The sequence below is a fragment of the Magnolia sinica genome, chromosome 19 (assembly GCF_029962835.1).
Source record: "Magnolia sinica isolate HGM2019 chromosome 19, MsV1, whole genome shotgun sequence".
NCBI lineage: Eukaryota > Viridiplantae > Streptophyta > Magnoliopsida > Magnoliales > Magnoliaceae > Magnolia > Magnolia sinica.
Genome location: NC_080591.1, coordinates 6,683,368 through 6,705,129, shown reverse-complemented (window position 1 = coordinate 6,705,129; position 21,762 = coordinate 6,683,368). Strand labels below are relative to the sequence as shown.

The following is a 21,762-nucleotide window of genomic DNA, read 5'->3' as shown; positions in this document are numbered from 1 at the left end:
AATTAAGTGTGGATTGTCTATGTTGAAGGCACATAAAATTCCAATGCCGTCGGGTTTCATTAGTCCATGTTATTTCCGATGAGTCAAGCTAACAAGATGTGCTAAATTTCTCTTCCAAGTAGATTTTCTTACTACACAACATGACTTTTAAAGGAGTAGTTGTTTTATATTTTAACTTGTTTGTTTAGAAAAAAGTGAATTTATTATAATAAATAACATATATAATTAATAAAACTATAGGTACAAAAAAAAGATGCGTATTGAAAATATAATAAACTAATGTAATAATGAAAATATTAGCATGTATCCACCTGACCAACCCAATCAATACGACTGAGCCTGTTTGGGTTGGGCTTGGGTTGAGAATTCCTAATCCAAAGTTGGGTTAGGCCAGGGTTGAGCACCAACCCGACTGATGCAAGGATGAATGTGATGAGGTTGATCACCATCTTCCTCAAGGGGATAATTACACCGAATTCATGGAGCTTCTTTGTACTCATCATAAGGATTCCTTGAATCCACAAGGAGAAATAGAAAATAAGAATAAATTTTAATAAATTCAAAAATAAATTAATTCATGATAAAAATGAAATTATAACCTTTTAAATAGTAATCTCATACCCAGAAAGAAGTTTCAGACTCAAACTCCTTAAAAACGTGACTTACTAAAAATAGTAAACTTACTATTTATAGACAATCATCCGCGATTTTCATTAGGTGGGCCACTCTGTTTATATATTTCGGCCTCAAGATCAGGTTGTTTTACTTGTCAGGTAGTCCATACTATAAGAAACAAGTGGATGGCTTTGGAATTTTTTTAACCGTCCGTTTATAAAACAGCGGTCCACCTGACTAAAATAGCCCGAAATTTGATCACTGAGATTTAATCAGTGTGGCGCACCTGATGGAAAGATCGGATCTGGTGCAAATATGCCACATCGACATGTATGGCTACGCATGGATGGGCAGTGCTCCACAGGCGTGTGGGTTTATCAAACCTCAGATGAGCTTGATATTGGGCGTCTGACTTTAATACTTCTGAGAGATTTTCTTGGAAGATATTTTTTAATGTTGAGCGTTCACATTATTGGGAGAGTCGATGAATTTGGAATTTGGCCACGAAGAGCTGATGCGCTGGCTCCCATCTATTGCCTACCTATACATGGACAGTGGGAATCTGAATCTTTAACGAGAGATTCGTATGCTGGGGCCACCAAGGCGCCATATGATATCATGGTCTATTTTCTAAATTAAGCTTCGACTGTGGGGCCCACTGTAATGTATGTGACTACATCTACAACGCTGTCCATCCGTAATGAAAGTTCATTTTAAGCCATGATTCAAAAAAATGATGCAGATCCAAATCTCAGCTGGACCATAATACAAGAAACGGTGGTAATTGGCTATTAAAAACTTATCGTGGGCAACAAAAGTTTTGGATCAAGCTGATATTTGTGTGGTCTCTTCATCCAGATATTCGTGACCATATCAGCAGGTTGGATGGCAAATAAACATTCTGGTGATCCCATGGAGTTTTTAATGGTGGGGATTCAATCATTACAGTTTCATGTGGTATAGTCCATATAAGATTTGGATCTACTTCAGCTTCATTTTTTGGATCGTGCCTTAAAATAAACTTTCAGAACGGTTGGACAGTGTGGATTTAAGGCACGTACATCACTGTGAGCCCCATAGTCAGGGGTCCCACTCACCTAATCTGCTCCCCTTGCAACCTGGGTTCAGTTCAGATCAACCTAGACACGGCCAACCCAACTAATTTGAAATTGAGCTGAGTTTGAGCTGAGTTCTGATTGAGCAAATTCAGGCCGGGTTGGTAGACCAAGTGAAAGATACCTGGTTTCAACACTGAGGTCTTGGCATCGATTCCCTATTGGGGTGGCTAACAGGGAAGTGTGATCTAACACACCCAGATCCATAGCTCAAGTGGTAGAGTGAGTGAAAGATATCTTGTTTCAACACTGAGGTCTTGGCATCGATTCCCTGGTGGGGGTGGCTAACAGGAAAGTGTGATCTGACAGGGAAGTGTGATCTGATGTGGTAGACTGAGTGAAAGATACCTCATTTCAACACTAAGGTCTTGGCATCGATTCCCTAGTGGTGGTGGCTAACAGTGAAGTGTGATCTGACAGTGGGTGTACTACCAAGCTAACAAATAATAATAATAATAATAATTCAGGCTAGGTTGGTACTGAGGAATTTAGGTTAGGTTTTGGGTTAGAACATATCTTCTTGAGGTGTGGTGGGGCTTGGGTTGACCCAACCCACCCAAGTTGCACCCTGTGGCTATTTTGGCTGTGGTGGGGTAAAGTGACAGTAGAAGTTTGGATTGAAGTCCAGTCAGCTGCCCTAAAGTTTTTGGGCCCATCAGGACACAATGTTGAGATTGGGATCCTTTGAGATAAGAACCTAGTTTTGATATGAAACCTGGTTTTCAACCTACTTGATCCCACACCCACAAATGTCACTTTGGAATCCACCCCATGATTTAAGCGGAAAATCTTAAGAATTTTAAGAACAAATTTTGTCGTGGGGAAAAGCAAACTAGTCCCTCACATGGGAATAGTGAGGTAGATCCTAAGCTAGGGTGACCGATGTCCAAATAGAAGGGCCATCAACGCAGGACGAGTAGTTCCTTTGTTTCAGATATGAGTTGCTGAGCTGAGCTGTTAGAGGACGAATCTCGGTAGAAGATGACTCACCTCGCTAGGAATATCTATTACACTGGTAAGGAACCCATGGGGGAGGAGCTCAAGCCCCGAGCTTCCCAACATCCCCAGTGACCAGGTCGACAACTGCTAGGAGGCGGTACGAGAAACCTGGAGGGGACCTCGCTATGGACCTGAAAGAGGAGGATCTGGCCTAAAATCGATTGAAGATCACTTTGACAGAAAATTAGGCTTGATGACATCTTTGGAGACATGTTCGATGTAAGTTTTTCTTTAGAACATGGACTCTCTAGCATAGATACACAATAGTTCAGAACCGCCTCTCGTACCCTATATATATGACTACCCTAAACCAAAAGGAAAAAAAAAAGTGAAAATCTCAGCCCTAATCCACACCTTTGACATTATCAACAAGCCTGACTTAGGCATAGAAGCGTCCACAGCTAGCCACTGGCAAATCCTCAATTGTCCATCTCTGCTCTTTTGTAGATCCATTTGAGGGCGCAATTCTACACTGATCTTTATCTATTGGCTAGAATACGACAACAACAAATTTAATTGATTTTTTGTGAAACAATAATTATAGCACCCTTTTGCAATCAAAGGTATAGTCCATCTAAAATGATATATTACTCAATAGTTAAACTAAATTATTTCAAAAGACTATTTATTGCCTTGAGATTTGGATCTGACTTATTTTTATATTCCTATCTTATTGTTGTCTTACAAAACCGATGGACCGAGTGGATTTGTCACGTACATCTTTGTGGGCCCACACAATTTCTAGCAACATGGCTAGAGTTGGGCACAGGACGACTTGGTAGGCTCGACTCATCCGACTCATTCAAACTCGACTCGATCCAAACCGAGTGGGTGAGTTGATCCAAATCAAGCACACTTCGTCCAATCTGAACTCAAACTACGTCGATTTTAGGTCACCCAGTAACTCGATTTGACTCGACCTGAAATCCAACTTAATATTAACTTGGCTCGATCCAAAACTCAACTCGTATATATATTAAAAAAAAACTCAGATTTGACATTTCAGATATGAGATGGCATGTAACTGATGGATAGGCCGTAAATCTTGCAAGTGCACCTAGGTTTTGAGTTGTGATTTCAGCTTGTGAATACCTAATGCACCCGACCCAACCTGGTGCCGACTTGACCCGAGTCAATACTTGTAACCGGGTCAAATATGGTCCGAATTAGTCCAAGCTAGACCCGAACTTGGATCAAGTAAAAGCATGCTAGACTCGGTGCCAAGTTGGGTCAAGCTCAGGTCAAGTTTTCAAAAACCGGATCGAGTTGGGTCAGCCCTAGCTTGGGCGGACTCAGACTCGATGCCCCAGCTCTAAACAGAGTCCAAGAATATCTCACTGCCAGGCATTTTCCTAATTCATAGGCAAATGATAGGCCCCTCGCCAGAATCAATGGCACATGACCAAAAGATGAAGGACTAAAGAAATGGGCCGTACCATAAATGCAACTTTGAAGGTGAATATTAAAATAGAAGCTTGGTGAGATAAAACCCGAAGTATTCCACTAAGATGAGACTTCAGCCGTTGGATTTGAGTCCTTAAACCGTTTATACGATGGGCCTAATCCTTGATGGGCAATATTCAGAAACACTCAAATTGAAATATTTCATCCCATTGATTATTAAAATATTAACATGATCATCTATGTTAGAAGGAAAAGAGTAAAATGATTAGAGGTGGAAACCTTTCAAAATGAGAGGCTTTTTATTTTTGGTTCGATCAGAAAAGAATTCATCATATAAACGGCTCTGATCATTGGAAACTGACCCAAGATGTAAAATCTAAACTGCGGTGTATGCCATACTAATACCTAGCGATGTTTTCTAACAAACCTGTGAAGACACCGGGTATGGGCAACCATTCGGTCCATTCCGAGCCCCGGATGCGGATTGGGGCGGAAATTGGATTGCGTACTGAGTTACTCAGTACGCTCTTATCGTACTGAGTTACTCAGTACGCAATCCACTTCCATTGGGGCGTGGCTTCGGTGGATCCCCGACAGAGGGGCCCACATTGATGTATGCTACTTATATCCACACCTTCCATACGTTTTAAAAAATTATTTTAGGCCCTTATCCCAAAAAATAAAGCAGATCCAAATCTCAAGTAGGCCATAATACAGGAAACCGTGGTAATTGACTATTAAAACCTTCTTGTGGGTCAAGCAGATATTCGCGTGGTCTCTTCATACAGGTCTTTGTGACCTTATTAACAGGTTGGATGGAAAATAAACATTCAAGTGGCCCCCACAAAGTTTTTAATAGTGGAGATTCAATCACAATTGTTTCCTATAGTATGGTCCACCTAAGATTTGAATCTGTTTCTTTTTTGGACCACGCTCTAAAATGAGCTTTCAAAATGCATGGACCGTATGGATGTAAGGCAGATACATCACAGTGGACGCACAGTTAGGGATCCACCCAAAACGGCATGGTGCAGATTGGGTATTACCCTCGCCGGACCTCCGAGTGGCCGGACGTTTGCTGAGGTCCTGACATTTGGATTGCACCATGTGGCCTAGAGGGGCCCACCAAGTTTCAAATGATCACCATGCCTTGCAATATCTAGTTCAGGTTCTAGTATGGCAGATGTAGATGGTGTCATGAGGTGCTCACTACTAGGGGTGAAAGTTTAGTGGGTTCAACTCGACTGATCCGAGACCAACTCGACATTGGGTTAGGCTTAGGCAAGATGTACCAAGTTCGGTTTTGGGCTTGGGCTATAGAAACACCAACTCGATAAAACTTAGGTCAAGCTTAGATTGAGGTCTTGGGTTGCCCAACCTAACCCGAACCTAATCTATATGTAAGTTACTTATAAATAATAATTAAGTGCAGATTGTCTATGTTGAAGTCATGTGACATTTCAGTACCATCAGGTTTCATTGGTCCACGTTATTTCTGATGACTCAAGCTAACAAGATACAATGAATTTCTCTTCCAACTAGATTTTCTTGCTACACAACATGACTTTTAAAGTAGTTGTCTTATATTTTAGCTTGTTTGTTTAGAAAACATGAAGTTATTACAATAAATAACTATATATAATTAATAAAACCATAGGTACAAAAAATAAGATGTGTATTGAAAATATAATAAACTAATGTAATAACGAAAATATTAGCATGTATCCACGCAACCAACCCGATCAATACGACTGAGCTTGCTTGGGTTGGGCTTGGGTTGAGAATTCCTAACCCAAAGTTGGGTTGGGTTGGGTTGGGTTAGAGTTGAGGTATAGGAACTTTGGGTTCGGCTAGGGTTGAGCGCCAGCCTGACTAACGCAGGGATGGACGTGATGAGGCCGATCATTGTCTTCCTCAGGGGGATAATTACTTTGAATCCATGGAGCTTCTTTAGACTCGTCACAAAGATTTATCGAATCCACAAGGAGAAATACAAAATTAAAATAAATTCTAATAAATTCGGAAATAGATTAATTCATAATAAAAATCAAATTAAAACCTCGTAAATAGTAATCTTAAACCTAGGAAGAAGTTTCAGAATCAAACTCCAACTCAAACTCCCTAAAAATGTGACTTACTATAAATAGTAAGTTTACTATTTATAGACAGTCTCGTTTTCTATTAGATCTCATGGTTTTCGGCCAAAAATAGTAAGCGTTCGATTTAGCCTAACCATGTTATTCTCCGAATTTTTCTAAGCCATTCTCATGTTGGGCACGACTCCTAAAGCTCAAAGGATCAAGAGTTATGATCAAATTAAAACTTACTATAAATAGTAAAAATGAAATTTAAAAGGATTTTTGACCGTCGATTTGATGGAATCTCAAAATTTTGCGTGGGCAATCCAAGGGTTGGTTGGTTGAAGTAGCTTCTCCTACCCCAAAATCATATATGATGCACCGAATAACTCATTCTAGTTTGTGAGATATGCCTATTTTAGGGTTCGGTTGGTCCTGATCACTTCTATCTTTGATCCATTCTTCTCTGGTCCATCTTGGACATGAAAGTGTTCGTGACCCGCTCAACATCACTGACCCAACTTGCTCGACTTTCAGCCCTACTCATTACTCTTCACCCTTTACCATGGTGTGAAGACTTTGTTGGACCCATCGTGATGTATGTGTTTTATCCACACCGTTCATCCATTTTTCCAGCTCATTTTAGGGCATGAGTCTAAAATAGAAGTATATCCAAAGCTCAAGTGTACCACACCATAGGAAATAGTTGGAATTGAACACCTACCATTGAAAACTTATCAGGACCATAAAAGTTTTGGATCAAGCCGATATTTGTATTTTCCTTTCATGTAGGTCTCTGTGACCTTATGAATAAGTTGGATGACAAATAAACATTATTATGGGTCCTAAAAAGGTTTTAATAGTTAACGTCATTATCTCCAACATTATTCTACAGCGTGGTCTACTTGAGCTTTGGATATGCTTTAATTTTGGGCTTATGCCCTAAAGTGAGCCGAAAAATGAATGAACATCATGGATAAAACACACACACACAATGATGGCCCCCACAACGTCTGTCGAAATTAGTATCCTGGAAAACTAATGTACCTCCTAATTCACTGGCCATATGGATATTATTGGGCAAATCTTAGCTTTTAATCTTGATAATCATATGTCGTAGTTGGATATGTGTTGCATACCTTAGACATATTTAGTTTTACATTTATTTTATTTAGTTGAATATTTGTTGCATACTTTCAACACATTTAGTGTTACATTATTTATATAGTTGGACATATTTTGCATACCTAAGACACATGTAGTGTTACATTTATTTTATATTCATTAGGCCATATGTGATGTACATGGTACATCCTTTGGTCTTATGGAACTTGAAATTGGACATAGTAGTTACGAACCGGAGAGAATTATGTTACATTAATATTAGTACCAAAATGAACAACAATGGTCACAGATGCTTAGGACACATCTATGGATGCCAATCTTTAAGATGTATGATTATCGTGTGATAACTTGGGTCACAATAGAAGGTCATCATCATCAGAGATAAACTTAGAGTTGGTTGTGTCTTTTTGTCATTACCTTATGCATGGAGGTTGAGCGTGTCGTGGATATAAGATCCTAGTGTGGACCCTTAAACATTTGGATTAGTGGATAGAAGTTTAAGCCAACAATCTAGGGGTCCATTAGTATGGATTATGATTATGTGATCAGGGACTTGAATGTGAACATCAATTAATCAATTCTTAGACTTGAGGACGTGTAAAAGTCTTAGATCTTGATTGGACGATTTTGGCTCACTTTAAAGGATTTTTTAGAGGCTATTAAAAGTGTGTGATGCTGAGTATGCTCTTCATAGTTTATTAATTCTCACATGGGCGTTTAAAAGATCTACTAGTTTCACCATGAGACTTGTTGGGCCTATAAGAGATCTATTAATTTCATCATGAGACTCACTTATGACTAGATCTGGTTAGATAAGGAAGCCTAGGGGTATTCATCGAGTTGAATCAAGTCGAGCTGGCCTTAGCTTGAACTCGGCTTGGTTCGGTCAGTAGCTCGGATTAGTTTGAGCCAAGTTCGAGCTGAGTTCGTCTATGCAGCATTTCCACAAACACCTGGACTGCACCTTCAAAAACCCACTGTATGTAAAACAATAGTAAAAGTTTTTCAAGTATTTTATCAAACACCTTCTAAGCAACATAAAAATTAAGAAAAAAAGGATATTTGTTTCATATACATACCTTCCTTGCCATCGGCCACACTTCATTGAATCATTTCATCAAATGCTTGGTGAGCAACATCAATATCAAAGTAACTAACTCACCGAACTGGTTTGATCCGAGTTTGATTTGAGATGGGTTCGATCCGAGTCGAGTCGAGCTGGGGCCAACTCGAACTCAGCTCGAACTCATTTTCGAGTTAAAAAAATTAGCTCAACTCGGCTCGAACACAGTTTCCAACCAAGTCAAATCGGGCTTTTTCGAGTCGAGTCGAGCAAGCTAATCGAGCTAGCTCGATTTGTGTACACCTCTAAGGAAGCCATTAAGTGATTTTTCTGTTGGCCCATCACTTCAAAGGTTTTAACCTTTAAAACTACTTTGATCGCACTTGATGATGATTTGTTGACTCAAGTCTATTGGTTCATTTCATGATTAGCATGTGATTTAGCTCATAAGTGGATGCCTTTGATAGTAGAGATATTAGATCATGCCTATGTGCATAATAAAAACGGATTGACAGACTTCCTTCATAAGGGTAGAGGATCACAAATCTGAGTGCACCTCCTAAAATCCTAAATTCTTATTTATAGATCCTATTGCAAATGGGAGTATAGAGAGGAAATAAAACTTAGGTGGTCCAATTATCAAGTTCAGTCCACCGCACTTATAAGAGAAACAAATAAGTGGTCCAACAAACCACCAACTATCTATACTTCATTATTCAAAGAACAACCTAATCTTTCAACAAACGCATGTTCTTAGGTGTCAGACATACATCTGCCACTAGAGGTGGGCATGGGATGACCTGATCTGGTTAACTCGACTCATCCGACTCGATTCGATCCAACTCGACCCGAATTGAATGGGTGAGTCAGTCCGAACCGAGTAAGCTTCGCCGTATCTGAACTCAAACCGAGTCGAGTTTGAGTTACCTAGTAAATCGACCCAAAACTGAATCTGGTTAGACTCGACTCGATCCGAAACCCTACTCGACCTAACTCTCTAACCCCACCCCAACCCGATACCAACATCTTTCTCTCCCTCCATCATCCTCCTCCTCTTCCAAGCTCGGCAACCACCCTCCACCATCACCCTCCTCCTCCTCCTCTCCTTCCCTCCCTCCAAGCCTAACAACCACCCACCACCATCACCTTCCTCCTCCTCCTCTTCCTCCTCTCTCTCCTCCACACTCCCTCCCTCCCTCATCTCTCAATTCGACTCGGTGCCAACTCGACCCAACTCGGTACTTTTGACTGGATCGGACTCGATCCGGATCAGTCCAGGCTAGAACGAACTCGAATTGAGCCAGGCTTGCTAGACTCGATATCGTGTCGAATCGAGTTTGGGTCAGGCCTATTTCAAAACCGGATCAAGTCAAGTCAACCCTAACTCAGTCCGACTCGACTCGATGCCCAGCTCTATCTGCCACACCACTGTACCGAGTAATTTCCTAAATCTCTCCTCAAATTATTAATAGAGGATGCTCGTACGCAATGTAACTGGTTCATCTGGAAGATTCAAAATGGATTAAGCTAGATTTTATGCTCAACTAGCAGAAATCATTGGGCGGAACAATGGTCAGATATGTGAAGGTTCATTATATCATTGGCGGGTCCCACCACCTGTCTCATCTTTTTTATCTATGTGCTAGTGTGCCTATTTGCACGTGCACACTTGAACATACTAATCCATTGATCAGGATTATCCAATCACGGGAAGGATCCGGATCGTTCCAATAATTAGGTCCCATAAATCATTGTCCATGTAGTTCATCCATTTCTCTAATAATATAAGGGAAATGTGTCATATGTTCAAATGCAAATGTATTAACAAGATAATGAATTTAAAATCATAGCATTTTAAAAAAAATATGTATAATTACTGTATTAAAATCATAATATCAATACATTTTGGTGATGATTCAATATCAAAATAATACAAAAATACCAACATTATGATTTTATAGCTGATAAACTAGACGAGCGAATTAGGTCGAATCTAAATGTTGTTCGCAGACAAGCAATGCTAGCCATATCATCCATGGATTGATAAAAAATGGATGGCCATAAAAAAAAGATGGCCGACTCATGGATGGATTAGATGACCGTATTGGTGTAAATTTTTGCATGGAATTCTATGAAATATTTAGTGGACCTATGGCTACCGGCGGCCATTCAAATATCAACCATAGGTTCTAGCGCCCCAAGGATAAACAAGTACATACAAGGCAAGAAGCAATGCAACTGCAAAACAAGATCATAAGTGGCTTACACAATCATAATTAAAAACCCAAAAACTCATACTCAACTAAGGGCCTATATATATATATTTTATTATTGATTATTATTTACACACGCACACACACCCCACACACTCACGCTGTAGTGGGATTTCACCACCTATGGGTACATGAACCCTTGACCAAGTGTTGAAACTCCAGAGAGTCTACCACCGGAGCAAGAGTAAGGACCCAACTACGGGCCCATTTGGATACCATCAAATAAGTTACTTTTTCTAATTATAGCAATGGACAACTAACTTATTTCAGATAAGTAAGTTTGCTTTACGATTAGTTATAAGTTACTTTTTTACTTAAAAGTATTTAATCACTTCAGTTAATTTTTTAGCTTTTTAAATTTTCATAAGTTGCTGAAGAGAGGTATAGGAGAGACAAAAGAGAGAAGAAGATGATAAGTATGTTATTTACAAAGCATATTTATCTGATAATTCTTAATAAGTAGAATAAATTAAGATAAGTTACTTGTGACATAAGTAATTTATGTTAAGCAACTTAAGATCCAAACGGGCTGTAAATCTAGCATGGTAAAGTCAACTCGAAGACTTGAAGGAATCTTAACTCAACTCAATATTATACAATTTAAAAATATAGACAATCTGAATAAGAGTGCGGATCCTCTGTTTCCTGGAGTCAGGAACTCCCTGATTCCACCGTTTTCATTGGTCAACGTCACTGTAAGTGCCACGTCATCAGATTTTTTTAAATATATTAAAAAAATTTATATTTCAAAAAAAGTATAATGCCGTTAAATATATTAAAATGGTTTCGCTTGGGAATCGGATTGCATATCGATTACGGCAAGCTCTTGCTCTCACCGTAGTTGGGCCCACCTTGTATGTATGTTGTCTATCAAAGCCATCCATACGTTTTTCCATCTAATTTAAGGGGTTGAGCCCAAAATTAAAGTATATCCAAATATCAAGTGGATCATACCGTTGTAAACAGTGGGGATAATGATTTCCACTGTTGAAACCTTGCTAGGCCCCATAGTGATGTTTATTTGTCATCCAAATAGTTCATAAGATCATAAAGGCATGGATGAAGAGAAAACACAAATATAAGCTTGATCCAAAAATTTTGTAGCCCTGAGAAATTTTTAATGGTAAACATTCAATTCAATTGTTTCCTATGGTGTGGTCCACTTGAACATTGTATATGCTTTATTTTTAGTCTCAAGCCCTAAAATTATCTGGTAAAATTTATGGATGGAGCGGATAAAATACATAAAATCATGGCAGACTCCATGGAGTTTACTCAGTACCCTGACATAGTAAGTTACTCACCACACAATCAACGGAAACGGATTGGCTACTCCCCCTGCCACCAGCCAATGGCTGGTGGTCGGTGCTCTGTGGGCCCCAACATGATGTATGTGTTTCATCCATGTCGTTCATCTATTTTTCCAGATCATTTTATGGTCTGAGAAAAAGAATGAGGAATATCACAATCTCAAGTGGACCACATTATAGGAAAGGGTGTTGAATAAGCATTGACCATTAAAAACCTTTTTGGGGCCATAAAAGTTTTCAAGCAAGCTGATCTTTGTTTTTCCCTTTCATCTAGGCCTGTATGACCTAATCAAAAGATTGGATGTCAAATAAACAGTACAGTGGGCCTTATGAGGATTTTAATGGTGGATATCCAATCACTATTGTTTTCCTGTGGTGTGGTTCATCTGAGATTTATATACCTCTAATTTTTTGGATAAAGCCCTAAAATTATATGTAAAAATGGATGACCACCAGCCACCGGGCCGGTGGCAGGGGGAGTAGCCAATCCGTTCCCACAATCAGCTACCTTCTATTTGAGGATTCAACGCACGGGTTAAGTAGCGAGACTGCTACTAAAGTGCTGTCACCTAGTTATGTGGGACCCACCATGATGTATGTTTTGTATCCACATCGTCCATCCATTTGGAGAGATCATTTTAGGGCATGAGCCATAAAGTGAATTGGATCCAAAACTCGAGTGGACCCCAACACAGAAACAGTGGAGAGAGTGATGCCCGCCATTAAAAACTTCAAAGGGTCACAAAAGTTTTCCATCAAGTTGATATTTGTGTTTTCCCTTCTTCAATGTCTATGTTAACTTAAGGTCCACTTTGATTTTTTTATTTAAGTTTTCATTTAGGGATTCAGTGGACAGGTTGAGTAGCGAGACTCGCTACTAATATGATGTCACGTAGTTATGTTGGTCCTGCCATGATGTATGCTTTGTATCCACACTGTCCATTCATTTGGAGAGATCATTTTAAGGCATGAGCCAAAGAATGAATCAAATCCAAAACTCAAGTGGACCTCTCCACAAAAAAAATAGTGAAGAGAGTACGCTTACCATTAAAAACTTCTAAGGGCCACAAAAGTTTAAGATCAAGCTAATATTTGTGTTTCCGCTTCTTTAATATTTATGTTAACTTATGAACAAGTTATATCTCAAATAAAAATCACGGTGGACCTTAGGAAGGCTTCAACGGTGGACGTCACTCTCCTCACTATTTTCTATGGTGGGGTTCACTCCAACTTTGGATCTACCTCATTCTTTTGATCATGCCCTAAAATGATCTCTCCAAATGGATGTACAATGTGGATACAACACGTACATCATGGTGGGCCCCACAGAACTTGGTGGTGTCACTTTAATAGTGAGTTTAGCTACTCAACGTGTCAGTAGCTAATCCACCTCTAATTTCTTTCTTCTAAAATTTAATTAGGTCATATCATCTTACAACAATTTTATAAGCTAAAAAATATATTTACAAAATCTGCTTGATTAGCAAGAAATATTAGTTGCAACCCAGGATGAATGATGTCCGTAGGATCCTCACCATGGGCCTACCTTGATCTATGCGTTGTATATCAACTCCATTCATCCGTTTTCTCATATTATTTTAAGACTTGACCTAAATCGGTACTTGTGATTGGGTCAGATTCAGTCTGAATTAGTTTAGGACAGACCCAGACTTAGATCGGGTTAGGCATGTTGGACTTCGTATCGAGTCAGGTCGAGTTCGGGTCAGGCCTATTTCAAAACTGAATCGAGTCGGATAATTCAACGTGGGCCGTAAATCATGTGAGGCCACCGACAATATAGACCATCCATTGTCGATAATTTTTTTTGAGTCGTTAGACAAAGTGACGGGGTTCATTGGACAAAGTGACGAGGTTATTAGACGAAGTGACAAAGTTATATTAAACAAAGTGATGAGGTTGCCCGACAAAGCAACATGATTCCATTAAACAAAGTAATAAGGTTAAATGAGATAAAGAAAATAGGGTTCCATTAGATAAAGTTATAGATTATCGAAAAAAGTGATGGACGTTGCCAGACAAAGTGACCCGGTTCCACTAAATGAAGTGACGAGACTGGAAGACAAAGTGATTGGGTTTTACTAGGCAAAGTTGTGAGGTTGCTGGACAAAGTGACGAGGTTGTTGGACGAAGTGACGAGGTTCACTAGACAAAGTGATTGGGTTACTGGACAAAGTGATGGGGTTTTACTAGACAAAGAGACTATGTAGTAAGACAAAGTAACAAATGTCTACTATATCAAGTGACGAAGTTTTACTAGACAGAGAGTGACGAGGTTGCTAGACAAAGTGACGAGATTTCACTAAATAAAGTGAAAGAGGTATTAGACAAAGTGACAAGGTTCTATTAGACAAAGTGACGTGATTATTAGACAGTAACGGGATTCCATTAGACAAAGTGACGATGTTTTACTAGATAAAGTGATGGGGTTGCCAGACAAATTGATAGGGTTTTGCTTGATAAAATGACGAGTTTTCGAATAAAGTGACTTGGTTCCACTAGACAAAGTGACGATGCTACTTGCAAAGTGAGAGGATTTCACTAGATAAAGTAGCAGCTTGTCAAATAAAATGACGGAGTTTCAATAGACAAAGTGACAAGTTCATTTGATAAAGTGATAGGGTTGCAACACAAAGTGATGGGATACAGTAGACAAAGTGACAGGGTTACAATACAAAGTGATGGAGTTTAGTAGACAAAGTGACAGGGTTGTAGCACAAAGTGATGGGGTACAGTAGACAAAGTGATGCGGTTGCAGTACAAAGTAATGGGTTCGGAAGACAAAGTGATAAGGTTGCAGTACAAAGTGACGGGGTTCACTAGACAAAGTGACAAGATTGTAGCACAAAGTGATGAGGTACAGCAGACAAAATGACGAGGTTGCATCACAAAGAGACGGGGTACAATAGACAAAATGACGATGTTGCAGTACAAAGTGACGGGGTTCAGTAGACAAAGTGACGAGATTGCAGTACAAAGTGATGGGGTTCTCTAGACAAAGTGACGTGGTTGCAGTACAAAGTGATGGGGTTCACTAGACAAAGTGACGGAGTTGCAATACAAAGTGACGGGGTTCATTAGACAAAATGACGAGGTTGTAGTACAAAGTGACGGGGTTCATTAGACAAAGTGACGAGGTTGCAGTACAAAGTGACGGGGTTGCAGTACAAAGTGACAGGGTACAGTAGACAAAGTGACGGGGTTACAGTACAAAGTGACGGGTACAGTATACAAAGTGACGATGTTGCAATAAAAAGTGACAAGGTTCAGTAGACAAAGTAATGAGGTTGCAGTACAAAGTGACAGGGTTCACTAGACAAAGTGATGGAGTTACAATACAAAGTGACGGGTTTCACTAGACAAAGTGACGATGTTGCAGTACGAAGTGACGGGGTTTGTTAGACAAAGTGATGGAGTTGTAGTACAAAGTGACGGGGTACAGTAGACAAAGTGACGAGGTTGCAGTACAAAATGCTAGGGTTCAGTAGACAAAGTGACGGGGTTGCGGTACAAAGTGACGGGGTTCACTAGACAAAGTGACAAGGTTGCAGTACAAAGTGATGGAGTTTAGTAGACAAAGCGACGGGGTTACATACAAAGTGACAGGGTTCAGTAGACAAGGTGACGAGGTTTGGATTGGATTCAGTCGTAATAAATGGTGGGCGTGACTCTCTCCATTGTTTTCTGTGGTGGGGTCCACTCGAGTTTTGGATCTAATTCATTCTTTGGCTCATGCCCTAAAATGATCTCTCCAAATGGATGGACGGTGTGGATACAAAACATACATCATAGTGGGACCCACATAAATAGGTGACATTACTTCAGTTGCGAGTCTTACTACTCAATGTGGCGCTGAATCCCAAATGAAAACGAAAGCGGTGTCGGTGCTCTGTGGGCCCCACCATGATGTATGTGTTTCATCCATTCCGTTAATCTATTTTTACATATAATTTTAGGGGTTGATCCCAAAAATGAGAGGGATATAAATCTCATATGGACCACACTATAGGAAAACAATGGTGATTGGATATCCATCATTAAAGTCCTCCTAAGGCCCACCGTTCTGTTTATTTGACATCCAATCTGTTGGTTTGGTCATAAAGACCCAGATGAAGGGAAAAACAAAGATCAGCTTGATCCAAAACTTTTATGGCCCCCAAAAAGTTTTTAATGGTCGACGTTCATTCAAAACTGTTTCATGTAATGTGATCCACTTGAGATTGGGTTATACCTCATTTTTGGTCTCAGACCATAAAATGATCTAAAAAAATAGATGGACGGCATGGATGAAACACATACATCATGGTGGGCCCACATAGCACCGAGTGGCAGGGGAGTAGCCAATCCATTTCCAATGGAAACCGTGGACGCAGATTTACTGGGAAAAGCCTTTTGCATGAAGTTCCAGCGCTATGATGTATGGTGGGGACCACCATGATGTTTATAAGAATTCCAATCCATTCATCCATTTTTAGAGCTCATTTTAAGACATGTAACGAAAAATTAGGATGATAAAAAACTCAACTGGGCCATACAAGATGAAACAATGGAGAAAGAAATTCCTACTGTTGAAACCTAACTAGGCGTCTTGATGTTTATATGCCATCCAAACTATTTATAAGGTCATTTTTACTAGGATGAAGTGAAAACATCAAAATATTAGACCAATGCAAAACTTTTGTGGCCATATAAATATTTCAACGGTGGACACTAAATCCCCACTATTTCCTCTCATGTGGTCCATTTGAGTTTTGTATACACCTTAGTTTTGGAATGATGTCCTAAAATGATATCTAAAAATAGATGAATAGGTTGGATTTATCACAAATGTTGCAGTGGGCCCATCCGGAATCCTTGCGCAGGATCTTACTGCAAAAGGCTTTGGCAGAAATCCACGTCCCCGACTCGTGAAATCGGATTGCGTACCGAGTCTTATCGTACGGAGTAAACTCTATTGGGCCCATTGTGAATTCATGTGGTTTATCCACTCCGTCCATCCATTTTTTCATATCATTTTAGGGGTTGACCCCAAAACTGAAATATATCAAAAGCTCAAGTAGACCATACCTGTGGAAGTATTGATTTTCACCATTGAAATGTTTCTAAGCCCTCAATGATGTTTATTTTTCATCCAAACTGTTCATAAGATCACAAAGACATGGATGAATGGAAAAAGCAAATATCATCTGGATATAAAACTTCTGTAGCCCCCAAAAACTTTTCAACGGTAGAATTCAATTCACACTATTTCAGGTGGTGTGGTCCACTTGATCTTTGGATATGATTAATTTTTGTTGTAAAATTCTAAAATTAGATGATAAAAGAGATGGATGGAGTTGATACAATGCACGAATGATGCTGAGCTCCAAAGACTTTACTCAGTACGCTTACCATACTCAGTTACTCAGCACGCAAACCCTTCCGTTTAACGTCTCCGTTATACTTCTTCTTATTAAATGTACTTTTTTAATATATTTAAAAAAACTGGTGGTGTGGCACTTACGGTGACGTGGACCAGTGAAAACGCTGGAGTCAGGGAGTTCCTGACTTCAGGAAACAGCGGATCCGCACTCTCTGAATAAATAATTAAAATTATTGTGCTTTCAATGCACAACACAGCTTTGATTCTTGATCACTGCAAATATTATTTTATTGCCAAAAGATTCTATATGTCCTTTTCCTTAACATAAAATTAAAATTAAAATTAAAATTAAAATTATTTTATTAATTTATAATAAATATTTATATTTCATTTTCAGCTAGATTGCCCAAATAATATTTACATTTTATTTTATAAAAATCTCCTGCATGAGAGGTGTTGTCAGGACCCTTCTCACTGTATAGATGGTGGTGATCAGGACCGCTTATCATGTGTGCCATCAGGTAAATCGGTCAATTAAAAAAAATAAAATAAAAATTGCAAGGAGATTGATCAATCAAGGTCAATTGATTGCGGCTGGCTCCCAAAAACATCGATTGGAGCAATGGTCCACGCTACATCAATAAAATATTAAACAACCACATGGTCAGAAGTGCAGACCCACAAGAACCAACATCGCGAACGTGTGCCCGATCGACACCTTTCAACAGGTGCGCCCCACAAAATCAAGCCAGCCGATAATGGAGCTGTCAATGGGCTGGAACAGCCTGTCGGGTTCTCAGTGTAAGCATGACATGGGCCGGGGCTTGGACTTCTCTTTTAAGTCCGTGGGCTAGGCTGAGTTGAAACCATTAAATGGGCCAGGCCCGTTCTTAATTTTAATTACATGTTCTACTCGAGACCCAGATAGAGCCCGAATCCATCCCATGTACATCTGCCATGGGCTGGGCTTGAGCCTGAGTTTAAGGTTCGCTGATTGGGTACTACCCTAGGGTCCCTGGATAGGAACGGATAGGTTCTTTGAGGGGCCACCGTGATGTATGGGTTTTATCCACACCGTGAATACATTTCTCCATATAATTTTATGGCCTAAGGCCCAAAATGAGGGAGATCAAATGCTCAAGTGGACCACACATTAGGGGATTAAACACCTACCGTTGAAAACTTCTTGGTAGCTACTGAAGTTTTGGATCAAGCTGATATTTGTGTTTTCCCTTCATCCAGGTCTATGTGAACTTATGAACAAGTTGGATGGCAATAAAACCACCACAGTGGGCCCTAGGAAGGCTTCAATGGTAGGTGTCATTAGCACCGTTGCTTCCTGTGGTGTGGTCCCTTTGAACCTTTGATCGCCTCATTTTTGGTCTTGTGTCCAAAATCATATGGAAAAATGGATGAACGGTGTGGATAAAGCCCATAAATAACGGTGGCCCCTCAAAGACCCTGTCCGTTTCTAGCTACAGACGGGGGGAGTATCCAATCAGTGTCTGAGTTTCAGGCTCCAAGGTCCTTTGAGTTCTGAAATTTAAATGGGCCGGGCTCCGTCTCACTGTCATTGACAGCCCTATTTCATAAACTTTAGGTTGGCCACATGTGCATGTTCAACATGGACCATTCTCTAACCTTTAATCTGTCTTTTCTTCACATATATGTGGGGCCATCCTGATGAAAGGCCTGGATGTCGCACACGTCCCATGCTGGCATGGGGTCGTTTGCAAGTAGCAGTACTCTTGTTAGGGTCGTGAATGTTTTACTGACTTGCCAATCACCACATGTAGGACCCATACAAACTGCAAACCATGATCTGATGGACCCCTCCCGTCTACGTGAGACGCTCCAAAATCATCCACTCCCAGATTGGAAGATCCTAACCCTTCCATCTGAGCCCATAAACGGAAGTATACGAAAAAGAGATCGCAACGGTCTCGAACAGAGGCCCAAGATTAGGTGGCTAGGAACTTCCGATCTGTGAGAGTTTTGTGGCAGTCCACATATGAAGTGAAGCCTATCAAGTGAACGGTCAAGATCACCAAACCATGAGGAGAGAGATCTGAAAAACCTATATTTCAAAGCAAACTAATGAAAGGGAAATTAGCATAAAACGAAGAGAAATATTGATTCCATCGGGAATTGCATAGCCCACTTGCTATCATGACAGACGGATAGGAGGGGCCCATCGGGATTTGCATAGCCCCCAAACCACTCTGTCGGGATACTCACAACCATCCAATTAATCTTACCGTCCATTTTGGAGGCCTTAATTTTATGGTTCTGATCGCCCAATCAGGGTTTTTATTTTATTTAATATCTTGGCTCCATATACAATCCACGTGGCCCCCTCCTATCCGACAGTCCGATATCAAAATAATAAGGAGATGATATTCAACTCAATAGCCTCCACTGAACAACAACGTTATCTAGACAAAAAAGATTATCTGGGGTTTTCAGCTTATACAAAAGATCTACTTGGTTCGATGATCCAAACCGTTGATATGATCCGGTCCGTTTTGAATGGTCTACGCGCCAAGATCACCCAAACGGAATCCCTTCAATATGTTTGGATCTGTGTCCAGATATTTGATGGGTAGGATTTTTCTTATCTAGAGGACCGGTGCATAGACCATCCACATTAGACCCATCAATATCAACGGCTTAGATCCGTGAACCATGGAAACCAAGTATACTCAGAAAAATTCTGATACTCGGCAGATCATGACCATCCATAGGCATGCACACTGCCATTATACATGTCTCATTCGAACAGTGGGGTCCACTGTAGATGGTCATTGACAAGAATCACATCACAATGGTTAAAACGACACTGAAATATTTACCGTCCAATTTCAACAAAATAATATCCATTTATAAGGGATCTGGATTGTTAATTTAATCTGATCTTAAGAACGTGATCCATGTTGAGAGCAGTGGGGCCCATGATTTGACGGTTTGGATCGTAGTAAATATATGCCAAGTGTACAGTAACATTGATTCTCTAGTAGAGTATGATAATCTGTATGCACGCACAACAGCCATCTTATAGATGCTATATACATAAATCCATCCAAACCATTCAAAAATCGTGGGCCCCATTAAGATTGGTTACATCCCAAGAGTCTCATTGATTGGACAATCCAAAGCACTGATCGACATATCATCATTCCAACCATTGGCCACATATCATGCTTTCAAAGAGGCAAGGGAGTAACTTACCAGCCAGTCATCCAAGAAGCAAATGGGCCCCACTCGTTTCCACAGAGCTTGGCACTCCAGAAATAAAGACCCCCAGAAGTTGGATAAGAAGAGCAGATCTCAGCCATTGATACACCAACGATCAGCGTAAAGATACCGGCAATGGGCCATCCGTAGATCATCGTCACCGATCCACCAAATGTAAGGCCAGTATTGAAAGTAGTAGTGAGACCAGTGATAACGGATACAATTGAGAATGTCACAGCGAAGTTCGAGATTGCCCTGCACAACAGTCTCTCCTATTCAGTTGAAAATGCCAATCCATTGAAGAAAAATTACCAATTTCTCCCTTCACCCCACAACGATTACAACAAGGAAGGGTCTGTTCAAGCGTCCGTAGATGGGCTGGTTTTAGGCCCATCTCATATTGGGCTTTGGTCTCAGGCCAGTCAAATAAATGGGCTAACCCATATTCAGGCCCATACCTTGGTTGAATGTGGACCGTTGAACAGCCCTTTCTTAACAAGAGTAGACCGGACTGGTCAGACGTTTCAGCCAGGGACTTTCGTCGTCTGGGGCGGCACACGTGTGCCATTTCCTCAAATCCAGATCTAAAAGGGAAAAATGAAAGGAGGGAGATGGATACACGTACGAGAGGCTGCGACTGAGCTCTTGCTTGTATCCCAGCTGTTTCAACCGAGAATTGTCAAAATTGAAGCGATCTTCTTCTATTACTGCATCTGCTTCGCCTGTAAGAGGTATGTACGTTCCTATCTCCATTTTCTCCTTTTTCATCTGCTTTCTCTTTGTATTGGGGGGTTTTTGAAGGTGAGGTTCTGACATTTGAGATCTAACAGTCAAGGTTTTTCGTTAGATGAAAGAAGGGGTTTGACCGGAGGCTGGGATTGCTAAGAGAAAGAACGCGGAAAGCAAAAAAGCAGAAAAAGTAGTGAGGAGGGCCGGAATGGAGACGCTGTTTTTGAAGGAGAGCAGGGTTTTTTTCCCTCTCACGAGAGGAAGTGGATTTCGTACTAACTCTGTGGGGCCCACCGAGATGTATGTGAAGTGATTAAGTACCCACTAACTCTGTGGGGCCCACCGTGATGGGAAGCGGAGCGGAAACGGATTGGCTACTCCCCGCCACCAGCTAATGGCTGGTGGTCGGTGCTCTGTGGGATCCATCATGATGTATT

At 40.4% G+C, this 21,762-nt stretch overlaps 1 protein-coding gene across 2 annotated transcripts in view; it reads right to left on the bottom strand.

Moving 5' to 3' along the window:
• Window positions 1–21,446, bottom strand: part of LOC131234864 (amino-acid permease BAT1 homolog) — a 38,323-nt gene extending 16,877 nt beyond the window's left edge. For both annotated transcript variants that reach the window (XM_058231850.1, XM_058231851.1), the window contains exons 1-2: window positions 21,222–21,446; window positions 20,591–20,851 (exon numbers count right to left, since the gene is read on the bottom strand). In XM_058231850.1, the coding sequence (XP_058087833.1) occupies window positions 20,591–20,851; window positions 21,222–21,412 (452 nt within the window). In that variant the 5' untranslated portion in view covers window positions 21,413–21,446. The remainder of the gene's footprint in view (window positions 1–20,590; window positions 20,852–21,221) is intronic.
• Between the last annotated feature and the right edge of the window lie 316 nt (window positions 21,447–21,762).